Source organism: Carassius auratus, chromosome 10, assembly GCF_003368295.1.
Source record: "Carassius auratus strain Wakin chromosome 10, ASM336829v1, whole genome shotgun sequence".
NCBI classification, from domain to species: domain Eukaryota; kingdom Metazoa; phylum Chordata; class Actinopteri; order Cypriniformes; family Cyprinidae; genus Carassius; species Carassius auratus.
The window spans coordinates 12,901,645-12,925,876 of record NC_039252.1 but is presented as its reverse complement, the minus strand read 5'-3'; the positions used below and the strand labels follow the sequence as shown (position 1 = coordinate 12,925,876).

At 37.5% G+C, this 24,232-nt stretch overlaps 3 protein-coding genes across 5 annotated transcripts; 2 read left to right on the top strand and 1 right to left on the bottom strand.

Moving 5' to 3' along the window:
• The first annotated feature begins 374 nt into the window (after window positions 1-374).
• LOC113110467 (lens fiber membrane intrinsic protein-like) lies at window positions 375-3,043 on the top strand. The gene is made up of 5 exons (XM_026274648.1): window positions 375-543; window positions 1,653-1,845; window positions 2,070-2,219; window positions 2,494-2,628; window positions 2,869-3,043. The coding sequence occupies exons 2-5, from the start codon at window positions 1,671-1,673 to the stop codon at window positions 2,928-2,930; spliced, it is 522 nt and encodes a 173-aa protein (XP_026130433.1). The 5' UTR covers window positions 375-543; window positions 1,653-1,670; the 3' UTR covers window positions 2,931-3,043.
• Window positions 3,044-5,136: 2,093 nt separating this feature from the next.
• LOC113110466 (brain-specific homeobox protein homolog) lies at window positions 5,137-7,744 on the top strand. The gene is made up of 3 exons (XM_026274647.1): window positions 5,137-5,986; window positions 6,696-6,886; window positions 7,012-7,744. The coding sequence occupies exons 1-3, from the start codon at window positions 5,734-5,736 to the stop codon at window positions 7,249-7,251; spliced, it is 684 nt and encodes a 227-aa protein (XP_026130432.1). The 5' UTR covers window positions 5,137-5,733; the 3' UTR covers window positions 7,252-7,744.
• A 1,318-nt stretch (window positions 7,745-9,062) lies between these two features.
• On the bottom strand, window positions 9,063-24,053 carry jhy (junctional cadherin complex regulator). 3 transcript variants are annotated; one of them, XM_026273792.1, is made up of 9 exons: window positions 23,887-24,051; window positions 23,280-23,631; window positions 20,373-20,901; window positions 15,677-15,781; window positions 14,346-14,899; window positions 13,260-13,542; window positions 11,220-11,306; window positions 10,532-10,666; window positions 9,066-10,392 (listed from the first exon to the last, which is right to left on the bottom strand). In XM_026273792.1, exons 2-9 carry the CDS (start codon window positions 23,627-23,629, stop codon window positions 10,204-10,206), a joined length of 2,232 nt encoding a protein of 743 aa, XP_026129577.1. In that variant the 5' UTR covers window positions 23,630-23,631; window positions 23,887-24,051; the 3' UTR covers window positions 9,066-10,203. The 3 variants fall into 3 exon arrangements, with proteins under 3 accessions (XP_026129579.1, XP_026129577.1, XP_026129576.1); XM_026273791.1 differs by having other exon boundaries at window positions 9,067-10,392; window positions 23,836-24,051; XM_026273794.1 differs by lacking the exon at window positions 15,677-15,781 and having other exon boundaries at window positions 9,063-10,392; window positions 23,836-24,053.
• Window positions 24,054-24,232: the final 179 nt, after the last annotated feature.

Here is a 24,232-nt window from a genome sequence, read left to right as displayed (position 1 = left end):
CTTTTATAGCAGCTTATTAGAACAAGGCTGTTGTAAATTGTATTTCATTTGATCACTTAAATTAGAAAGTGATGTTTTTCAAAGCTTTGCATGGAAATCCTCTAGTATAGCCTGAAACTGGAAATTGATATAAAACAGAGCACACTTTCATATGTCTAGATTGTAGCAGAACATGAAACCCAAAATAAAATGGAAATCTTGTTTTGAAAATGTAATTGTTCCATGCTAGGCCCAACAGCAATCCAGATTTTCCGCTCGGCCTCTTCCCAACTATAGGCGCCCGCTCAATGGAAAGCCTCCAGTCATCAGGATTTGTAGATAGTTCTGTTTCTTCAGCAGATTCCAAATTCACAAAACTAGCTCTAGCTGATTGGCTGTGTTTTTGCCTGTTCTTTTGTTTCAGCGGTCCGCTTGGTCTTTCCCCCGTTCTCTCTATTCACCTGTTAAACGCTAGTGCTAAGAGCTGCTGGAAACCTGCCTGCATACAGCCATTATAGGGCCCTGCTGTATTTTATTTAGACTTCATTAAAGGGCTTGACAAAGGTAAGTGTGACTACTTTTAATAGCTAAATTATCTGATTGTTTGATAGAACCGTGGACCTTGGCTATTGTTTGTTTTCTGTCTTTCTCAATATTTAACCTTCCAAGAATACAATGATTCCATGAACATCTGTCAGGTATAACTCAATAATGTATAGTGTTAACTCTAAGATAACCTCTCAGAAAACAGTGTAAAGCTACAAATATTTACAGATAACAAGGCGTTTCAAATGAATTAAGATAGGATAGGATAATGTCCCCCAAGTGTGTGGACATTTGCAAAATGCAGATAACACTTGTAAAAATTATAAATATAAATAAATATATTGGGGCATATTTTTATTGACATTTCTATTGAGTTTGACATGTATATAAAAATACATATAAATATTTAAAATATGTATATTTAAATGTTTAATGCATTTAAATATATATTAATAAATTATTACAAAAGACTCATTTTGCACACTGATTTTAAATTAATAATTAAATTGTTTTCAATTAAACTGTTCTTTTTTTTTAATCCTCAATATTCCTTTCTGAATATATTTTAAAAGAATGAGTCGACAAATAGTGCTAAAAAAAAGTGTTGTTTTTAAACCAATTAGAAGTTGAACTATATGGCGCCCTCTACTGAATGGTTATCAAAAATAGTTTTTACCTCTTTCTGTGTCCACACATTCATCAATATTTGTGAATATTTGAAAGACAATGATTCACTGACAACCACAGTAAATAGCATTTGAAAAATATCGATCCAAAAACTTGATATAGACTATAAATAAGGATTTTCCTATTTACCACAATTGCAGTCTCTTCCAGCCATTTCACCTGTGAGCTCCGTTAGCCTTTACCTGAAAAGAAGAAAGAGAGAGTGAAAGAAAGTAGCCTCCTGATGCTAACCTCTCAGCTCCCTCCGAGGAACTAATGTGTTCTTTACTATGCAATTACAGACACTTACATGTCTCAGTAGTGCAGCGCACTGACAGGAGTCTGCACCGGTCCCTCAATGCTAACACAAACCTGACCTTTATGTGTGTCTGCATTAATGCACCTGCCCATATGTGTGATTGTAGACAGGACCATAAATATGTGTGTGCTTTTGTTTTTAGTCTGTCTGTAGGTGCAGAATGTACAGCTTCATGGGAGGAGGGCTGTTTTGTGCAGGAATGGGCAATATACTCCTGATTGTTTCCACAGCAACAGATTATTGGATGCAGTACCGTCATTCAAACAACTACATGCATCAGGGGCTGTGGAGATACTGCATGCCCGGAAAATGCTTCACACACACCGACAGCATTGGTGAGATTTACGGTCCAACAGATCGGCAAGAAATTGAAAGAGATTTTGATTTAATTTTTTTTTTATGGAATTTAACATATTGGTTGTATCTAATGTGCATTTGATGCTGCGTTTTAAAGTTGATGTTGTTCCCTAGACCTTTTGTCATGTATGTTCAAATGAGCTGGTGATAACATGACCTATGACCTTCTGATGTCTATGTGCTTGTGTATGTGTGTTCACAGCATACTGGGACGCTACTCGAGCGTTCATGATCTTGTCTCTGTTGGCCTGCTTCATTGGCATCCTCATCGGTGTTATGGCCTTCATCCACTACTCATCCTTTGACATGTTTGATAAATCCTTTGCTGCAAGCATTCTGTTCTTCATCTCATGTAAGTTGCCTTTCTTTTTGTTTTATATAACCTTTAAGTATGAAAACCTTGTTGTGTGTTTACAACTAGTTGTTGCATGTAATCATAGAGAAAAAAAAGTCATTTATTTTGCGGATGGTGTAATTCTATTGTTTTGCTTTTGTTATTGTGTAAAGTAAATCAACCTGTAATTTGTGGAACATGGAATTTGTCAGGTAGTCTTAAAACAATAATAATTTTAATATATTATTATTTTAGTTAGAGTTATACTGCTTCTTTCCTTTTTCTCCATAAGGCTTTTTTGTGTTTCTGGCCATGGCTGTGTACACTGGAGTTACAATAAATTACTATGGTAAACGCTATGGTAACTGGAGGTTCTCCTGGTCTTACATCATTGGATGGGTCTCTGTTGTGCTCACTTTCTTTTCAGGTAATGACAGTTTTACAGTCTGAAAACAGTGCCTCTAAATGAGCTACCTTATTATTTTGCATTTTTACATTCATTTTAAATGTAGTGTACTTATGCATGATCAACTGATAAAGGTCTCATTTTTCTATTTTGAAAGTTATTTTCTGTATAATCACAGCCTTATTACATAAGGTAAATTAGAGGTAAACAAAATGTTTTTTGACTTCATTTATTAAAGTGGATATTTTTATTTTTCTGCAGGAATTTTCTACATGTGTGCATATCGGATGCATGAATGCCCCAGAATGTCAAATCCTCAATAGAAATCTGGGCTTCATTATCATCAGTATTGAAAGCCACTTCGGTATCAAACACCATTAGGTCATGAAAATAAAAACAAAGTAAAACTGAAATAAAGAACCATAGTATAACAATGTGTGAATGCTTACAATCTTTATTTCTGTCTATATTATGAAATGGGTCAAAATAATGTTTTTCCCCTGCCTTTCATTCAGTCATTTTTTTCTATGAAGTGATACTGACATAAAATTTAAATGCATTTTTTTTTAATGGTAGCTTTTTTACTGGGAGCAAATATGAAACTATATTTTTGATACTTTTTAAGACATATAAAGACTTGGCATTTCACAATAAGCTGCTCGAGCATGTAAACTGCTCTCAGTGTAAGGAGCGCGAGCTAATGCCACAAGCCTCTTACAGAAACTCGCCACTTAGGTGTGACGCAGTGGCGTGCTGTCTCCCAATTTCACTTGATTAAATGGCTATTAAAAGCTGCTTAACTGCCTCTGGGTGCGGATTCTATCGACTTCTCAAGTAAAGGCGATTCCATCACCATTAGTACATTTACTTTCGCGTTTTGTCATAAAAGCATCATGATTCGTAGCAGTGTGGAGCGCAGGTGCAGTTAATAAAAGGTTTCAATTACAGTGCTCCAAAACCACATTAAATCGTTGTATAAACAGACGAGATGTGACAGGTAGGCCTGTTTTGTTGAATTCAGGTAAAGCTTTAGCAAATTTGCATATAGTCTTAACGAAATCATTTTTTGCAATCACGTTTGCCAGTAAAACATACTTGAACATCGTTGGGGGAAAAAAGAATAAGAAAAAAAAAAAGATTAAGAGAACATCTGCACACTCACTTAAGCGTATTTATTCTCTAACGTTTTAGCTAGTACAGCCTTTGTCAAGGTGAGTCAAGTTTTATGCTGTTTAACTGATTTTTATAGGTATACTAGCCTACGTATACTTGCAAAGTAGGCTACTTCACAATATAGGTTGCTAGTAACTATAATTCTGAAAATATAACTGCATGCGTGCAGGAGTGACAGAGATACTCATTAAATGATTCCAAACTCATTAAAACTGAGAAACTCTGTGATATTCTGTAATTTAGATGGTCTTCAGTTTTCTTGAAATACACCAACACTAATGAAGCCTTGTCTCAGATTTGCAGGAATACTGTATTTTCCTGACCAATTGAATCCAGTAGCTAAATAATTTGTTCTATAACTCATCTGATCAAATGGAAATCCTGCGGTCGAGGATTATTACTACTTCCGTTCTAACATCCAACCTAATTACCTAATAGCATTGCTGCAAGACTTCTGCCAATAATGAAACACTTTTACCATTAGCCCCCGTGATTGCAGATGTGATGACAACACGATATCAACAAATTACCGCTCCATCAGTTGAGACGGAACTCAAGCACACTTGTATCCTCGCAGATTTCAATATCTACAATTAAATCCTATTTCACGGAAGCCCTGTTTGCCCTGTACCGTCATATGAAATAATAAAAAATTATACCAAACAGCCTACATGTTCCCTCACCAATAAATGAAAAAAGAAAAACCCTTACCCTAACCAAGAAATGAGAATCAGAGACGTTCAGAAAATATATATTTTTTTTCCTGAGTTATTAAAAATGAGTTATTTTGCATTAGACTATTTAAATATTTTCTCGTTATTAAAGCAATCAGGCTTAAATATGGAGCTACCCTTAGATGTTTAGATTATTATTATTTATTTATTTATTTATTTTATGGGGGTGGGGGGGGCTATTAGAAGTGTATAGTATTTTTTATTTATTTTTATTTTTTGCAGATTGCACCATATTTTTTTACTACAAATTGGCTACCATGGTTAAACTTTGGTTTCTGTAGCAAATTGTTAATTTGTGGTTACCTTGGTTTACCTATATTTACCATGTTTTTGTTTTCGCTGTATTTATTGTAAAACCAAGAATAATTTTCGTAAAGGTAGCGATGAAAATGTTAATTGTAACGGTCATAACCGAAGCGCTATTTATAAAATTGTAAATGTATATAGGCTAACACTGGGTTAAATTCACTCATTATTAATTGGCTATCTTTAGTTGTTTTTTAGTAACGATCCTGCAGGTAGGTTTAAATACAGAACTCGCGATACAAACATTTAGCCTAAATTGTTAGCATATGACTGACTGAATGTGTAACGTTTTTTTTTTTTATTCCAGCCACAATAATTTGTTGATTTGGTTATTAGCTAAAAAAATGTAGGCAAGAATCCAACAAACAGAGTTAAATAGCTACAGAACTCGCAAAGACGAGTGTAAATTTAACGCTGGTAGTGGTAACCCAAGCTTCAGATGGATTGTAGCTAACAGGTGCGGTACATTATTTTGAATTCTTTAAACGCTGTCAGCTCTTTGTTCGGATTCTTGACGGGTCCACGCGCCTTTTAAGCCAGTGTATAGTGAAAGTGTAGGCTTATGTAGGAGTGAGTGTGGCGGGGACAGGGCTCTTGTAGCGAGGCTTTTTCAGCACCACGGGGAGCGACCCTGCCGCTCCTCCCGCCGCCTGCATAATTAATCCGTAAAGAAGTCGTTCAATCCTCCGCCCAGCCGTCGCGCCATTGGTTGAGTGCTAATCTACTTCCTGATTTGCTGCTGTCAGTCTCGATCCAAATAAATAGTATTGTACCTGTACCAGCGTGCACAGGTTGCCAACGAGTCTACGTTCCAGCTTTTAAGGTCCTGAAGACTGGGACCAACTGAGTGATTCTGTTTGCGACACAGGCATCAAAAGCCCCACGGACTGTCCCTGTTTTTTTAAGTTTTGAGATGAATCTGAACTACATTTCTCCGGTCCCCCAGATGCCGGCTCAAAGGTCAACGTCTTTCTTCATTGAAGATATTTTACTACATAAACCTAAACCTTTGCGAGAGGTGTTTCCCTCGCCCTTTTCAAACTCTCTTGCCTCCCGGATGCCTCTTATAGAGTATGGATATCCACTCATGCCTACACCGATACTGGCTCATCATCCGCATCATCCGCTACACAAACCCGAACACCATCCATACTTTTTCACCTCCGGTAAGTAGCCAACCCTAAAATCGGGCCTTTACGTGAAGAAAATTATGCAATTTCTATGCATTTGATGGATGTATGCTTACAAAGTCGCGTATCTTTGTGGAATGGAATGGAAGATATCAAACAGGCCTTATTACAGTTAATATTTTAGAAATTATTCCATAATCTAAACCTTAATATTGGTAAAATGGTACAGTGAAAGCATATGATGTCAATTACCCTAAAATTTGCTTCGTGTGGTATAACATTCAAATCAATTGGTTTTATTCAAGACAAATCTTATTTTGTTTCCATTATCGTGACTGTATTGACGACCGTATTTTTAAGGGTTAGAATTTGTAAATTATACATTTGTAAATTATATTAGTAACCACATATTATTATGATTATATAATAATAATAATAATAATAATAATAATAATAATTCTTATTATTTTTTAAATCACCTGTAAATTAAAACCACATCTGTATTTTTTTAATCGATTATATTATTTACTGAGGGAAAATAATAAAAGAATTAACTAGATTAAAACAATAAATATATATTTTTCTGATTTATATTGTACGTTTTTCACTTTTCGCTTTCACCTGCGCTGTTAATTTGAAAACGCGACTGAAACATAAACATGGAAAGTTTTCTACAAGGCTGCAATCTTAATCTAAATTCGAACAAAATGTATTAATGATTACTATTATGTTTCCATTGCAAAAGGAATGCAGATGCCTGCGTTATTTCAGCATCACCCCGATTTACCAGGGAAGCACTGCAGACGCAGAAAGGCCAGAACAGTGTTCTCAGACTCACAGTTATCCGGACTGGAGAAAAGGTTCGAGATCCAGAGATATCTGTCCACACCTGAGCGCGTGGAGCTGGCTACTGCGCTCAGTCTATCGGAAACACAGGTAATAACGATTAATATAATTGAAGAACTTAGATAACATTTTTAAGATCTTACATGTGCTAACAAACCTTTTATGAAAACGAATCAGGAGTTCACTAAGGCTTATCATTCGTTTGCCTTGCGCAGGTAAAGACGTGGTTTCAGAACCGGAGGATGAAGCATAAAAAGCAACTGAGGAAAACACAAGACGATCAGAAAAACCCAAATGATGCAGACAGATCGCTGGAGAACACGAGCGAGAGCGAAATGCACGAGAAAAGTACAGACGGTAAAAACGGCATGAGCCCGGACAGATACACGCTGGACGACAATGAAGATGATGTCGATATTGAAGATGACATTTGCTCTCCTGAACATTTACTCTAGTATCATCACCCCATGAACAATTATTTTTTATTTTTTGTAATTTTTTTGCGAGAGAGCATTGGTCTACTGTTATACTGTTCAGGCGCTTAAGAAAATTCTGGACAGCTGAAGGACTTTAAATGACACGTGTCTATTCCACATTATTATTATTATTATTAATATTATTATCACAATAGTCATGGCTTTGTGTCGGACGACTTTGATCATTTCTGTAAATTTGGAATGAATGATATAATGTATACTGACAGTCTGTAAATAGATTTATGATGTACTTGATAAACAATCATTCGAGAGATGTAACCATTAATTTCCATTACAATTGAAGTGTAACATTTAAGATATTCAGCACTTTAGCGAGACGATGATATTGGTTGGAATTTTGTAGACTGACATATTTATGAACTCAAAAACTGTGACTTGCCATTTGTTAAAACAAATAATGTATATAAACAAATGTACATTGAGTGAATTATCTAAGACAATTCTTAAACGAGCTGCGTCTTTTTTGTGCTTTGAAAGTTTATGAATTCATAATTTCCTCAAAGCTGCGGGTTATCACAATTTCGAACATTAATAGAGAAACTAATAATAGTCCAGATTATACATAACAACAGTATTAGCACTAATATTAGACTGAATAATAATAACAATAAATAGAAATCACATGGAAAATCTATTGATTTGTCAATCAAAACTAGTATTTGCATCATTGCTATGCACGAATGCGTGAGCATGCATGATTTAGCTCTGCTCCTTGTTTGTCATTTTCCCCCTATTCTTCATTGATAACTGGAAAATAGCCTATAAAGTCAATGGGAATATCTGGATAGATGTAGCTAATAAATGGGACTAACTTTAAGGATTAGAATATGAGAATCAGTATAATTAATATTCTGAAATCAACCGTGCTTCAGAGATCGGAGTCTGAATGTGAGCATATTTTCGAAATCGGATGTGTGGAAAATATTATTTGTGGGAATGGAGTGAGAATATTGGAATTGTTTTTGGACGATCGATATACAACAATTTGTCCTTATACTGTTGACTATTAGCCTACACTATTCCTATGCCAAATGTTAAATCCAGTTTTATGACACACTTGGTCCTTGTTCTTTTAGTATCGTTTTAGTTTTATGCGACTTACAAAAAAAGTCTTGGCATGAATTTTATTAGTCTAATAACGGTGTAGTTATTGCAGTTTAGTTTCAGGATGTGAATTACTCAATAACTTTTAAGGATGTTTAAACGGAATATCAGTCAGTAGGGCTTCATCTTTTACCTTTTAGAGTTTCTATCAAATGATTTACAAAAGGTTAACGTGTTATATTTCTGATGTGTAAATCTATAATAACGTGATAAAAATAAGCCAACAGTAGCCTACTTTTTTGAAGTAGGCCCAGCTACCGTCCGGATTGCGCAGCCGTTGCTATGGTTACCAACTTTCTCGCGACGATTTCAGTTCTGTCAGTTCACTCTTGTCAACTTTTGTTGTTACTGAAACATTATTTGAAAACCCTGTTGGCATAGGCTACTTGCATAGCTTCAACATTTTTTTGAGTTCGATGAGAGGGGTTTAGTTCTTAACTGAAGAAGATACTTCACAGCAGTTTTAATAACATTTAATTAGACTCGTCTAAAATATTTTGTAAACATAAATAAATAAATAGCACACACACACATATATATATATATATATATATATATATATATATATATATATATATATATATATATATATATATATATGGTAAATAATTATAAAACTGACATTTTTAAATCAAATACTAATGTTAACGTGTAGCAAGGAGTAGCTCGCATTCATTTGCGGCAAGAGCCCCTTTTTTTTACTCTAACAGGGTATGTGGCACACTTCCACCCTTTTAAAAGCAATTCATGTCGTTTTCAAAACGTGATTCTGATTTAGCCGCGGAAAATAAAACACTGCAAGAGAATAGGCTGTGCGGAAGGTGATCAATTAAAAGATTAAGCGTTTTGCAACACATGGACGCATCTGCATGTTGCTCTAATAGCAGAGCCATCAGCTCATTTTCAGGGGGCTTGCCGCCTCCTTCAGCACTGCCCACAGATCAAAGCCTGCCTCAGTCTCCCAATCCGTAAAAAGGGATGCTAATTCAACCTCCTTCATGTGCGGTTGAGAGAGACCCCTTCAATTAACTGATTTCAATGGCAGGAAAAAAGAGAGAGAGGGTGAAAAAAATAAAAGATGCAAAGAGAGTCGGTCTGGAAAGGCAGCATTTCTCATTAATTCAAAAGGTCCGGCATTTATTAGCCTCGCCTCTGAGGCTTAACACTGAAAACACAGAGTATCAAAGCAGACATGATGGGTTAAATAGAGGCTATAATCTAATTAAAATATTACATAGGAGTAAATAGCTCTTTGATAACGATCTAAAGCTTCCATTAAAGAAATTGGTGCTTGAGCTTGTTTTAGGGGGAAAATTATCACTTTAAAATACAGAATACAAGTTTGTGTGTTCTAATAAGGGTGGCTTCAAAGTGTCATCCTTATTTGACCTATTTGGTGAAAGAAAAGGGCAGGCGAAAGTGGATATAATCAGACTAATAGCCGGGAACTGACAGAAAACGGCACATTACACTGGGTTAACGGTGCATCCAGGTGTGCTTTAAGAGATTGCTCTTGTGCACAGATCTATTGAAACAATGGGGAAATAGCAGGATAATGCAAAGCCAAGCAACAAAACCCCACAGCATTTCATTCGAGATTTCTTTAGATCAAAAAATGGCTTTCGAAATGAGTATGCAGTGGATTACATGTTACGCACCTGTTCCACTTCCAGTGATTTGCAACTGAGCGGGATTATAATGAGCAGTATGCATATATACAGTACACACAAAGTTAAAGCAAGGAAAAATAAGGGTTCTATAGAAGTGCAATTGATAAAACTCATATATGCAGGGTGCTTTTTAGATTTAAATAGCATGAATGGTTCTGAAGCGAGCCACGGCACGTTTCTCTTCCTCGTGCCGTCTCAGCATCTCCAGAGTGGCCAGATGGAATGGGTCCATTTCAAACCGTGTGCTCACGTTCTGCTCTCTGCTTCTGTCCTTTGGCTTTGGAGGGGGTTTGGGCTTTGCAATCGTTTTGGCATATTCTAAAGCCTGGTCAAAAAATAAATAAAAAGAAAAGAAATACAAATATGATAACATATACACACGTAAACCACTTGGGATGAAAGACATACAATATATGATGTAGAGAATAAATAAAGCTAATGTTTTCAGAAGGAGATTCTCTTACCTTCCTCCTGGGAATGATGTTCTTGTTGTCACTGCCCACTGGGTCCTTGGCCGACAGAGAGGGAATCCTACTTATCTTCTTGTTCTGTTCGCGGATCACATTTGAATACAGCTTCTGTCGTCTAATTTTCTCTGCCTGACAGGAGTGAAAGAAAGAGCAGCAAGATTACAAAAGGGAACTTTAATTACCTAAGCCATTTCTTCTTTGAGGCCCCTCTGTTTCTTTGAATTTCACTCCATGAAGCTACTCAACAGCAGCAAACAAAGCCAAATAAAACTCATCATCCCTTTCAGAATCAGTGTTAACACATCTCTCAGGCTGTGAGCGGTGCGAAAACAGTTATTTCATGTGAAATTTTTACATCAGCCGAGCTGGAAAATGTCTCCGTTTGCTTTTTGAGAGCTGTGCTCATTAGATTAGTTGGTCCATTTCTATTGTGTTCAGAAACACAAGTCTTTTAAATTCATGAGGAAATGAAAAGAGGGGGTTATTGAGACATGGCCCTCACTTGACAATTGGACGTAGCAATTAGGGATTAGCTAAATCAATATTCAACAAGGAGATCACCAATTATCCATTGAGTCTTTCTCCTAAATCTCCACACACACAAATTATTCTGATTAAACAACATTATATGTGAATATCGTCATATGCTTAAGTCCTTATACAATCTGAAGTGAGTATTTACCACAGCTTCTGGTATTGTGTTTGTTGGTCCAAGACCTCCAAGCCTCACCTCCTGTTTCATGTTTTTGTAGTCCTTCAGTGAATAAGCCTGAGAAGACAATTTTGTAATGCATATATTCATTATCCACATGGATGTTTAAATAGTGAAGATACTGTGAGAAAAACGGTCTTAATCCTAAAGTGCCCTCATGCAACAATCCGCAAACAAAAGCACTAATCAGGTCAGGCTCCTTCAGGTTCTCAGGATTCAGCCATTGGTCATGGACACTGCAGGACAGCTGTTTTCCACTCTGATCTGCTTCCCCTTGGTCTGCCACACTAGCTGTTTTACAAATTTATCCCATAATCCTATGAGACATGATGGCGGGCACATCAAGGTGAGGAGAGCAAGCTTCTCCCAGGAAAGCAATTGGTTTTATGGTGTAAGAACCGCATAATCCGGATACAGCATCAAGTGGATGTGTCCCATGACAAAATGATCCTTAAATTGTGACATGTTCATGTGGCACTAAAAATGTTACTTATCTAGAAGCCTAATAGCACAGATACTATGATAAATTAAAGGGATAGTTCACCCCCAAAAATAAATACTCTTTCATTATTTAAAGGAATAATTATAGGAATAGTACATAATACATCATTTCTCCAGTGAAAAATCCATACCCTGTTGTCTTTTCACATCAAAATCCACCAACATATTTGTTAAGAAGTGTTGTAAAAGACGATTGTAAATGGTTCTTGATCTGTGCATAAAGCAATTTTATGATTAGAGAACTCTGATTTTAGTCAAAAGCAATGGTTAAAGTTAAAAACGTCTTAATTAAGAAGTGTTTATTTTAAACACGCATAGCTTTTCACTTCACAAAACGTTAATTCATGGACTGAAGTCTTGTAGATTATCTTGTGGTGTGTTTATCAGCTATTAGGATTCTCATGACAGCATCCATTCACCAAAAAGGATCCATTTGAGAGTTTGTGATGTAATTCTACACATCTTCAAGAAGGAGAAACAAACTCATCTACATGGTGGATGGCCTTAAGGTGAGTACATTTTCAGAAAATTTTATTTTTTTAAAATCCAACTTTCATCCATTTGTTGAACACAAAATAATATCTTGAAAAACATAAGTTTTATTTATTTATATATATATATATATATATATATATATATATATATATATTCTCCTCTTTACAATGACAGTAATAGTTTGATGTTGTTTTGGACCCCTATTCCATCATATGAACAAAAACAGTTCCACAGCAGAAAGTAAGTCGTACACAAATGACATGAGGGTAATTGATGCCATCATTTAAATTTTGGGGGTGAACTTTCAATCACTCCTTTAACTGAGCAGACACAAATATTGAGTAAACATAAATATCCTCTCTGTTTTAATGGCAGCGGTTGAGTACATCTGTTCCTGAGAGGGACTTTCCTGCAGAACTCAAGGTGCTAGAGGACAAAGAGGCCATCATTAAATGCAAATCACCATCTTACCAGCCCTGCTCTGCACAGACGGGGGTGCTGCTTAATCACCTTATCCTCTAACGCTTTTCAGTGTCGTCTTTGTGACTGTGTCTTATATCATCATCTCATTGCAATTAAGAGTGTCTTCAATTACTTATACAATTAACCTGCTGTGTGAATCGGCCCACACAATAATTGTTACATCTGCAACAAGCCCCATTGAGATACTGGCATGGCAATTTAAAGGTATAAACTGGGTGTTGTAGTTATTATGCTATTTGTTTTGATATATTGCTAATTATAACAAGAATGGGGTTAAATCTGGGGTTTTTAAACTTTTTGATGCCATGTACGAATAAGTATGATTCTTTACAAGATTCTCCCTTCATAAAATGTATATTTAAATATAATTTATTTTATAATGTGAAAAATTCTCTATAATATTATAAATATTATATTTTACATTTATTTTGAAGACTGAAAACTTGTTTGCAGCCCAGTAGTACCAGGGTATAAAATATAAGTCACATTCTAGATAAATGATAAAAAAAATCTAAACACATATATACACACCTTATAATTTGATTGTGCCTTCAGCTGTCTCTGTTTTTCCATCTGTGAAAGGTAACCTTCTGAGCTGCTTTTGTGGATTGGATTCAGATGCTGCTCTGAACTATCTGAAAGTTCAGCGTCACTGCCGATAGCTCGGACTATAGGGGGCAGCACTGTGTAAGGACCAGAGATTTGTGTTGGGGGCGCACAGGGTCCCACGCTCTGCTCATCACTGGGCAAAAGCTCAGATGGATAGTGGCTGGTCTCCAATTGAGAAGACGTGGGCAATTTTAGCGTTGGTATCCTATGGAAACATGGAGCATAACATTTATGCAAAGTTTATATTTAGCATGTAAAATATGATTTTTTTTTTTTCTAAGAAAGAATAATAAAACATCTAGCCTAACACTTAATAAGTTTATGGTCATTCTAATGAGGCTTTTTTTTATTATGTCATCATGAAAGCTGTATTATAATATTATTATTAATAATATAATATTATTATTATAACATGAATGTTAATTCAAAAAATGAAAAACATTGTTATTACAGAAATGGTGTATAAAAGTCATTAAATGTATGAATTGCATGTTTTAGAAAATTAACAGGTATGGCTAAATATGAGTGTCAATGACCCACAATAAACTTCTTCCATTTTTATTTGACCCTCTAACTTTAACACTCACTATTCTAATTCTATTCTTTAAAAAAATCTAACTACCTTTCTAATCTTTTTGTATTCTATTTTCTTTTCATTTATTATGCAATTGTATATGTATGTGTGTGTGTATGTGTAAAGACCTCTAACTAGCTTGCTCTATTCTTTTATTTTTTATTCTATCTGTTTTCTTTTTATTTATTATATTAGTTAAAATCCCATGCTACGTGTACTGTGTTAACCTAACTGAGACTTGTTATAGCACTTATATATCATTGCTCTTTTTGTTGTTTTTGATTGCTTCCACTGTCTTCATCTGTAAGTCGCTTTGGATAAAAGCGTCTGCTAAATGAATAAATGTAAATGTAAATGTAAATGTAAACTGATTGAAAAACGACACACTGCAGCCTTAAAAACAGTATAGTAGTGTGCAATGTTTCTGGACTTGCCTACTGTGATTCCTGAATGATGACTTCTCAAATGTATTAGAAGTGGGTTTCCCAGCATGCCTCTGAGGAACACTTATGTCCACAGCTTGTACCACTCCAGACTTCGGGGCTGGTGAAGATACAACCGCTTTTGGAGCCAGTCCCATCTGCCCTCCTGAATTAGGAGGTGCATATGGGGAAAATGGATAACCTTGTTGTAAAAAGAGTTGGTTAAACAGATCAGGCCTATCCCATTGCAGCGCTTGAGAAACAAGAGTAAAAATGGTCTCTTTCTGGGAAAGATTCAGTGGCTGTGCGAGATTAGCAGGTGTGTGGAGGTTTATGTTAAGGTTGACAGTCGGTGGAGCATGAGTGTGAGATGGAAGTCCAGAATGGTGTTGTAGCGGGTCCTGGGTCCAAGCTTCCTCAGAGTCCTGCGGTACAAGATTTGAACTAATGACGCTTCTCCCTGTAAGGTGCGCTTTGGGTTTGGATTCAGGAACTGGAGGCTTGAGCTGATCTGGGTGGTTGCTGGTTCGTTCCCTTCTCTTCCGTTCCTTTTTTTCCTTATGGCTCTGCAGTAAGTAGGAGACAAAAAAAAAAAAGGAAATTATGACCAAAGCATTTGAGATGTATTCTGTGTTAAGATGACATGAAGCTAAATTCTAGATGTTGTTTTTCAATGTCTGTAGGCACAAAAGGATGATACTAGCATAAATGACAAAAATTTAATTTCAAATTCAAGTCGTGACAAAGATTTTGGAAATAGTGCCCCACGCACTCTAATTGGCTAAAAGAATACATCTCATTGAGCAGAGATATGTCCTTAAATAATGTGGCTTCATGGATAGTTTCATAACCGAGGAGAAATAAAGACAGGAGCATTTATATAATGCTTCTTTTTTAGTGAGCCTGGCATTCACGTGAGACCTCCGGACATTATTCTTGTGAGGTCTGAGGCTGTGCCTCAGCATGCAATGCTTCTGATTTAGCCAACACCGGCTGGCACCATTCTTAATGGGAAAATATTTACACTCCTCTGCTTGCTGGCATTAAGGTGACCGTTCAAGTGCTCAAAATAATGATGCTTCTCCATTCCCCCTCTTTCCTCAGCACAGGCTCCTTTTCAAGACATTTCAGAGGCTCCATTGTGCCTGAACAACTCTATCAGAAATTGTGTCCATCACAGCAGAAATGAAATCCCGGGTGACAGTGTGCCCACTGTGCAGACATTTTCATCTTGAGAGGACGCCCTCGCAGACTGTTATGCATTAAGGCAATGGATTGTGCCAAACAGCCCCACCTACGTCTGCACAGATAGAGATGGATGGAATCAATAAAGTGAGCTCTACCTTCAGTTTTTGTGTTTTTTGGAGCCACATCAGCTCGAGATCCCAGACATTGTCTTGACTCTCCGGGCTATGAGTGCTGATAGTCTTGTAGGAGGTTTGCTTGGGCTGTGAGAAGAGAAGAAAGAAGGGAGAGGGGAGTGTAAAGGCGGTCGCACACCGGACGAGACGCGCCGCGTCGCGTCGCGCCACATGTAGGACAACTCGAGGTATCGCACACTGGACGCGCACATTCTATATGCGTGAGCTCAATTTCGCATCAAGATGGGAGAGTTTTAACTTCATCTATTATTTTAATTTTAAATATATGATTTTAATTGATAAAAGCTGAGTTTTTAACGTCAATTAATGAAAAGAATCTGTGTTATTATAATAAGTCTGTTATTGTTTTGTTGTATCTGTTGTCTAGGCAACTGTGCTGCTGAAAACGTAACCAAACACTTTGTAATGTTTTATTTGAATGAAACAAGTGTGCTGTACTTTAATTTCAGTTTCAGTTTATAACATCTGGGTTTTTTAATATAAAACTATGCGAATGGCGCTCTGTGGCGCGGCAGAAATTTGAACAGCGTTCTGAGTCGTAGCTGGGCGCCGCGGACAGACGCCGAATGGCGCCGCCGGTGTGTGTACTCACATAGAGAATAATGTGTTCGAATTTTAAAGACGTGGCGCGACGCGACGCGGCGCTGCGCTTCTCGTCCGGTGTGCGACCCCCTTAAGGGTCGACTGCTTGATAAGCCTCCTTTTAACAATTCATCTGTTGCCGTGTCGATGAAATGCTATTATGTCGCCTCATATTTATATTCAACTATTGACCGCAAACAACAGGGGCAAACTGTGCACCGTGAGAGTGAAACAAATACATCTATGAGTATGAGAAGAAATGTCTGGGCGATAAATTACACACAGCGTTTGGCATAAATGTATTCCGACAGAGCTGCAATAAATCATCCACCTACTCAAAAAAACGGAGCTGACAGACAGTCAGGTTTGTCTATAAAATAATTTGTCCCTGAGTGTCTGGCAAGCATACCAATTCAACTGACTTCTTCTGATCAACTTTTTATTCTTAATTACTAACCACTGCTCCTCTGAGCTGACTTACGTGTGTCTAGTAGAGTGTTTTATTGATTCTCTTTAAAATGATTCTCGCGAGGCAGTTCGGAGGTAAGTGTCTAGATACGGCCACGTTACATCAGTGCACTCTCTCAATTTTTCTTAATGTACCTGTTCAGAGGCGGAATATCTACAGCTAATGCTGTAATGAAAATCATTTAGTAAACTTCCAGTCACTTTGGCTGCTGAGGACAATTCTCGCTGATCGATGGTATTGACAGCTTGCGGCGTCCCTGAATGCATGCGGCTAATTCTGAAAGCGTGAATAGAGGAAGGTCAAAGAGACACATGCAGCAGTGAGTGGACTGAGTTGTAACATATCCATCAATAAACAGGCAGCCATGCTGGTCTATCTATTTAGCGAAAGGCTATGTGCGCAAGGAACTGATTTGTGAACAGCCTTCAACGTTACTGGGCCAGAGACACTGAGTGGACAGTTATTTATCTGTATCTGTATATTTAAGTAAGCCATTGGTCTTCAACTGTGGTTCTGAAAAGGTGGATGGATGAATAATGTAGATAGATAGATAGATAGATAGATAGATCCACTTATAAATGTCTGTATTTAGTTTACATATTGCATCAATAACATTAATGAACCAAAATGCATTAACTGTGTTGAATTTTATTTCAATTTAGCAAATTGGTCAATTTGGTCAATTCAAATCTAATTCCCACTCATGAACTGAAACGACTCTTCAATTGTGAATTAACCCTTGGTTAACTGCTAGTTGGTCAAACTAGCTCTTTAGACACTGTATTAATCCCCTGGTCCTGATAGGGTTGCCACTTAATATTTTTTATAAAGCAATTGGTACTTCAATATCACACAGGCCAGAATTTAACATTTAAAAACGGCACCAAAAACAATACATGAGCAAAGGGACAAACAGGCAATGCAGCAGCGGTCCTCATTATAAATTAAAATATCTTTAAACCATATTGTGTGCTATTCTGCACGGTTAATAGGAGGCTGCAAAAAAAAAGCTAATTTTCCTGTATCGTGCAAGTATCATTTCAAGTAGAGAGATTGTGCTCTGCTGTAACAGGTGTGTGAGCAGCAGACATCACAGACCTGCCCTTCATGTCCTCTTAGCCACAGCAGGCCACAACCTCTGCCCCATCCACGACCACTGCCTTTTGTCCGCCATTTTAATAATCTCAATCAAATTGAGGAAATGATCAAACAAAATTGCATTTTGAGCTTCATAAGCTGCGTAATATCTATTCTGTTAAATTGGGGCCCGTAATTGCCTCTTGGGCTGAGACGTGGCACAACAAAGTCAGGCGATTGGAGCTTGCCATTTTCCTCAAGACTGGGAAACACAGCTTTTGCGATGAAGACTTCAAAGGGCCGCAATTCTTGAATTGCATTTGGTTGCTATTGTGACCGCCCAGGCAATCTTGATTAGGTGTTTACACTGAGGTAGGGTATACAGTGGCAGAGAGCCGCGGAGCCTTGGTCTAGAGCTATTAAGAGATTGTACATTATGTTCCTGGCTTTGAAGTGAGGGTCTGGGGGATGACGAGGGATTGGGGCTGAGTGCAATGGCAGAAGATTGCACTGCTACTTCTGTCTTTATCAAAGGGGTCTCTGTTGGAGCTCATCATCACTCCCACACATGCCGGTTGGAAGTTGGTGCATTATGAGATTGTGTACATTTAATAACACAGCTAATTATCGAGAGTTAGGGGTTTGTGAAAGAGTAAATAGTGGCTTTTTAAAAGCCCAACAGACGCGCCTCAATAATGATGCTAAAAACTGATGGGAGCTAAGGGGCTTTTTATTCCCTTTGAAGGTAACAGGGCCACAAAATAACAAATAAAAGGCCAAAAGTGCAGGCCGTGTATCAAATTTACCAACAGATGCTTAGCTACATAACGAACATAAGGTATGAGGGTTTTGTGCTCTCTCTCATAGTAAGGAAATGACAAAAAAGCAAAACTTTAACCAAGTGGCAGAAGTATTTCGATTGCTCTTTATGTGTTATGTTGTACTGCAAAAGCTTTGTTGTATGATAGTTTGCCAAATCTAACTGAATTCCTGAAGGATTTAGACATGAATGTGTTTAAGAATTTTCAAATATATAATTCTATTCAAACGTAATTTTAAAAAATCAACATCAATGTGTCGTGCATTGAAAATAATAATAATAATTTGTGCCCAAGTTGGATTACTGATTATATTTAAATACATTACACTCATCCTTACCTGGCATAAAAATGGATTTGACAGATATTTTTCATAAGCAAAAAAAAAAAAATTCTGATATCTGACTCTTTTCCAGACAAAAATAGATATTATTATAATATTTTGTTGGGGGAAATCCTGTATTCACCACTCCATTAAAGAGATGAGAAAAGAAATAAAATATGTTTCAATTAACCGCCTCTTAAAGTCTTACAATGCCGCTTCATAAATGGAACTTGACAGCGCACCATATTTCTCGGAAAGACAATGCACTGAATTCATACCAGGGCACTGCTGGCACATTCGGGGTACCGTCTAAAGCAGGGAGCGTTTCCTCCGTTTACCGAGTCACAATGCTAACGGCTCTTCACTATGCTAATGCAGCTGATGTGAGACATTAAGGTGGGACTGGGCTCAGATGTGCTGTGTAAGGTCTTAAATGTTGCAAATACACATGGGCTACAGTGTGCAGACAAGCCAACCCTGCCAATTATACCATGGGCCAGGTGCACTGATAACTAAGAGCCTATTGGTAACCATGCCCCTCTGATGTTCTAAACAGCCACTGTTGTGCAGATCAACTCATAATAGGCACTACATAGGCAGACATGATTCATTCTCTTCTCTATGCTCCATCTGAAGACTCTGTGTTTCTGCCAAATTAATTTCCGTGACACAGGCAGTGTAGTCTCCTTCAAACCAGAGCAATGAAAACACCAAGGTCACTTATTCAGATTTTAAAAAGAGCAAAGATAAAGGTCAGGTCATGCCAGACATGATATGACCTGTTTTGTACCTAAAAAGAAGAATGTGAACCTGCACACAACTGAATACATAAAAAAGAATGTATCTAGACTAAATACATAGATTACACAAGAAATACAAAATGTCGTACTAAATTACAATTTGACAAATGTGGTTAACTTGAATACTGAATTTCTATTAAGAAACAAGTGCATATAAAAATGAACAAAATGAGATTTATAACAAAGGCCTACTACTGACAGCAACAGTCATTAGTCACTATGTTTTTTTTTTTGTTGCCAATAGCAATACTTGAGTTATGATATTGGGTGGAAATGGAAATAATTATACAAATGGAGTCATCTTTTGATATAAATGAAAAAAATTGAAAATATCTATGTATAACACTAGCCTTGGGCCTAAACTACCCTAACATCTGACTTTGAGGAAACAGACTGTATGCTGTGTTAGTTCACCCCCTAGTGGTCAACCATGGGTTATCAACTCGGTCACCAATGCGTCCAACCAATTAGAATAACATGTTAAGGTTTACATATGCTAAGGCCTATAAGGCAGAAAAAGAAACCGAAGACAGTTTAGGAATAAGGATATTATTTTTCCTGAGGGAACATTCTTTAAAATACTCACCTGCTTTGTTTCCTCTGTTTTGTCTTTCTGCTGGTGAACTTTTAGGTAAGACCCCTGCTTATGTGTATGGATACCAAGAGTTGCTTTGTTACGTTCCACAATGTCTTCCCTAGCTCTCACTAGCCTTGGATTAGAAGGATGTTGTGAGCTTCTTTTCCAATGAGGAACTGATCGGACATTCAGATGCTCTTCGTTATCCCATGGTGTGCCTTCGGAGGACATGCAAGAACTTTTAGATTCGGGGGGATCGAGAATGTCTTCCTGTTGTGGGTGCAGGTGGAAAGGAGATGAAGGTGGTGGAGATAAAACATTGTCCATCTGGACTGTGGGTGGATTACTGACAACTACATATTCTTGCCTGCTACTAAGAGGCAGATTCTCCAAAGGTTCAAGACTATCTTCGGACTCCTCAAACGAGTTGAGAGAAAGTCTCGCACTTAGCTGGTTGAGAAAATGAGCCCCTTCCAGATTCTTCCTCCAGTTTGGGTCGTAACGCAAGTCGGTGTATTCATCTTCAGGGGGAGCTTGCCTGAAATATTTCAAAAAGAGTTAAGAAGAAATAAGCCACAAACACTTAGGACAAGCTTTCAATTGAAGAGCAGGCTAGCTACGTCTCGTTTAGTGCTTTCGGCATTGTCAGGAAGGCAGTCGGAATGCCTCAAACAGCCATCAAAACACAAGGAAAAAAATCGGCTACACTTCTCAGCCGAAGCGAAATGGTAATAGCGTGTTGTATTCGCTTCCCCCCCACTGCCTTCCCTTATCCCTAATGACTATGGGTCTGAAGACCACAATTTGGGGATAGTTTTGCAAATGGCTAATTCAAACATATGAAATAGGTTCAAACTACAACCTAATGTGCTCCTAGCATCATTGGATGAAAAGATCTCATTAAAATAATTAGAAGAGTGCCTCTTTGTTGTGTGCCTCTGAATAGTACAAGATGCTCTTCACATCCCATGATGCCAAATACGAGGCTGTCTGCATGCATGGCACTTCAGCCAATGAGGGCAAAAGGGCAAGGAATGGCTCTGTAATGATTCCACTGACATGGTCTTGAGAATGCGCCGTGGGTTTGCAGCTGTGTCGGGCTCTTTAACATGCAAAGTCTCTCTTGTGCTAATATAAATGTGTCAGAATTAAATTCAATAATAGGAAACACAGACTATTGTTTTCAGGTCATTTCATTCTGAATGCGAGACTCGAGTCTCTAAAGACAATGTGTGCGGTAAAGAGGATGTAAACGAAATGGGTAGTTATTAGCTACAATGATATTATGCCAAATATTGCTGCACGCCATTCATTCGCAGGGTTTCATTCTTGAGCATGAAAATATGATGAGAGAGCTGCTTCGTTTCAACAAAAAAGTCTTTGTCAATGTTCGCCATAACCATTATGACAAATCTATGCATGGGGTTAAGTACCTCTTCAGCGCATCAGCTATCAGCCTGCAAAAAATTAAAACAAACGCCTCCCGTTTTTATCCCGAGGCAGATTTGGAGTGGCGGACACAACGGTTAGGCTGGAGATGAAGAAGTGGAGACAGATGCGATGATCCACACTTCAGATTCCAGCAATCTGTGTTTCAGCAGCGCAGAGAGCTCGTCCATTCATTGGTAACAAAGCAAATGCTTTTTAACAGACTGCTGAATGAGACCTTATTGTGGTAATGTCCTGCAAACTAAAAATCTAATTTCCCCTAAATGAGGGTACTTGTTTGGAAAGTACAAAAATTAGTGGGTATTTCGGCTCAATTAAAATGCAAGCGCAAAACATCATTTTCAAAGACTGTCATTATCTATTAGATGTGAATAAAAGCTGTCAGTCATCTAGGTTGTTTGCAGAGCAGCTAAACACACAAAGCTCATAGTCATTTTGTTGGTGATTGGTGTATTTAATTTAGTGTTTTTCAGGTATTGCTATTGTTTATTCGGTCTATTTTATGAACAGAAGCAAAACCTGAAATACAAAACAGAGGGACATTCAATAGGAATAGGAAATCATTTAATGAATCAAACAATGTGCTACCATATTGCAGCACAGTGAAGAATAACTTAAAGAGGTTGCCTGCATTTACAAAACTGTCAAAATTTGACTCTTGCTGCTGTTTTGAATATCGCCCATGGTTATGATCCTGGAATGTTTATTGCTTGCCTTAATCTTCTGTACTTCAACCTCTGGGTAACACCTATACAAGTGTTTACTTAAAGGCATCTGATAGTAAATATTAGATATGCAACTTGAGCTAAAGGAAACTTCATTATGATCATAGACCGAATCGACCATTCAGATGTTATTAGCCTTCACTCTGAACTGTTTCTGCCTGTGAACTGAAAAAAATATTCTTTAAATTTGTCATAACCACCACCTGAGCTTGTGCAACTGGATGTGCTTGAAAGATCATTTGAAGCATACGTGGGATGTATGACATATCTACGAAAGCCTTTAGGAGTCATAAGGATGCTGTATACTAAAATACAGGCCCGATTTGGCAAACAACCACCTGCATTAACATTTAACGGGTAAGGGTCATCATTTTGCAATCACTAGAGTTCAGCAAAAACTACAGTCATCATTTACAACTAGTTTGACTTTTATTTTTTTTTCTCCAAAAGTTGTTTTAAAGGAAGTAAAAAGCAGTTTTGGTTACTATATGAACAACAACAACAAAAAAAAGTACCAAGACGTTACTTAAAATATCTGCATTTGTGCTCCACAGAGGAAAAAGTAAAGTCATACAGGTTTTGGGACGACATGGGGGTGAGTAAATGTAAATCTTATAAAGATTCATTGTTGCCTTGCAATTGTTATTATTATATTAATGTCATGTCAATTACTGTTGGTAGCAGGATTGTATCATTATATTCGTCTCTTATTTGGTAGGGAAATCGCCAACTGTTGTCTTACCTCAGTGGCTCGTGTGGTCCTGTGACCTCTCTTGGTTTCAGATCCAGACTATCACAAACATCAATATGCTCTAGTTCTTCACTGTCAGTCTTGGCATCATGTTGTTTTGGGTTGTCAGCAGAGAGGAGGTCAATGCGCATCTGGAGCTCTCGCTGGTACTCCTTCTCTTGTGCCAAACTCTCAGTATCTGACTCTAAGGAGTCCCACGTTAGCGGTAAAGCAGGCACATTATTATTCCTTGGACTATCGATTGAGTCACTGCTGATGTTGAATTTGACTTTTGTCTGTTGCAGTGGATCAGGCCCGTTGAGCTCGACATGGCGTCGTTGCTCAGAGGCTATCGTTTTCATGTCTAATAACACAGAACCAGCATTAAAGAGTAGTGAAAACACATTTAAGTTTAATTTAGATATGCAATTACTTTAAATGTTTGGTAGTTTACTCGATTGTTTACCGAATTTGCAAACCGACTGTGTTTAACCCATGTTTTAATTTAGAAAGTGCACCTTAAACGCCGAAATAATGTATATCGCTTCTACAAGAGCTAAGATATTACCTGGTATAGAAACCCACTGAATGTGCTCCGGATTGAATGTTTCTGTTTTACCTGCTATCTACATCGAAAGATGTGACGTTCATTGTGAAGGAAAGTTTCGTTTGCTAAACTGTTGCCGTGGAAACATGGACGCCTGTCCACGCCTGCGCAGAGCTATTCCTTGCTCCTCTGTGACGGACGCACATCCTGATTTTGCTGAGTTAGATGTGTTCCTAGGTCGACATATTTTGTTGACCCTGGAACATCATTTTACTCCAAATTCTGTGATGAATTTATTCTTGACCATATCCCTACACCTAAACCTAACCTTAACCATAAATAATCCCTAAATTCAGAGGAAATGATAGATGAATGACATTGATGTACAAGCACCAAACAGTGATTTTAAGCATAAACT

Bases quoted from the DNA above. Each gene is read 5' to 3' on its own strand.
- LOC113110467 (XM_026274648.1), top strand. From the start codon at position 1,671: ATGTACAGCTTCATGGGAGGAGGGCTGTTTTGTGCAGGAATGGGCAAT. The intron at 1,846-2,069 runs GTGAGATTTACG...GTGTGTTCACAG, and splicing joins CACACACACCGACAGCATTG to CATACTGGGACGCTACTCGA. The intron at 2,629-2,868 runs GTAATGACAGTT...ATTTTTCTGCAG, and splicing joins TGTGCTCACTTTCTTTTCAG to GAATTTTCTACATGTGTGCA.
- jhy (XM_026273792.1), bottom strand. From the start codon at position 23,629: ATGAAAACGATAGCCTCTGAGCAACGACGCCATGTCGAGCTCAACGGG. The intron at 14,900-15,676 runs GTAGAGCTCACT...TACTTACTGCAG, and splicing joins AAAAAACACAAAAACTGAAG to AGCCATAAGGAAAAAAAGGA. The intron at 11,307-13,259 runs GTGTGTATATAT...TTGTCTTCTCAG, and splicing joins AGGCACAATCAAATTATAAG to GCTTATTCACTGAAGGACTA.
- LOC113110466 (XM_026274647.1), top strand. From the start codon at position 5,734: ATGAATCTGAACTACATTTCTCCGGTCCCCCAGATGCCGGCTCAAAGG. The intron at 5,987-6,695 runs GTAAGTAGCCAA...CCATTGCAAAAG, and splicing joins TCCATACTTTTTCACCTCCG to GAATGCAGATGCCTGCGTTA. The intron at 6,887-7,011 runs GTAATAACGATT...TGCCTTGCGCAG, and splicing joins TCAGTCTATCGGAAACACAG to GTAAAGACGTGGTTTCAGAA.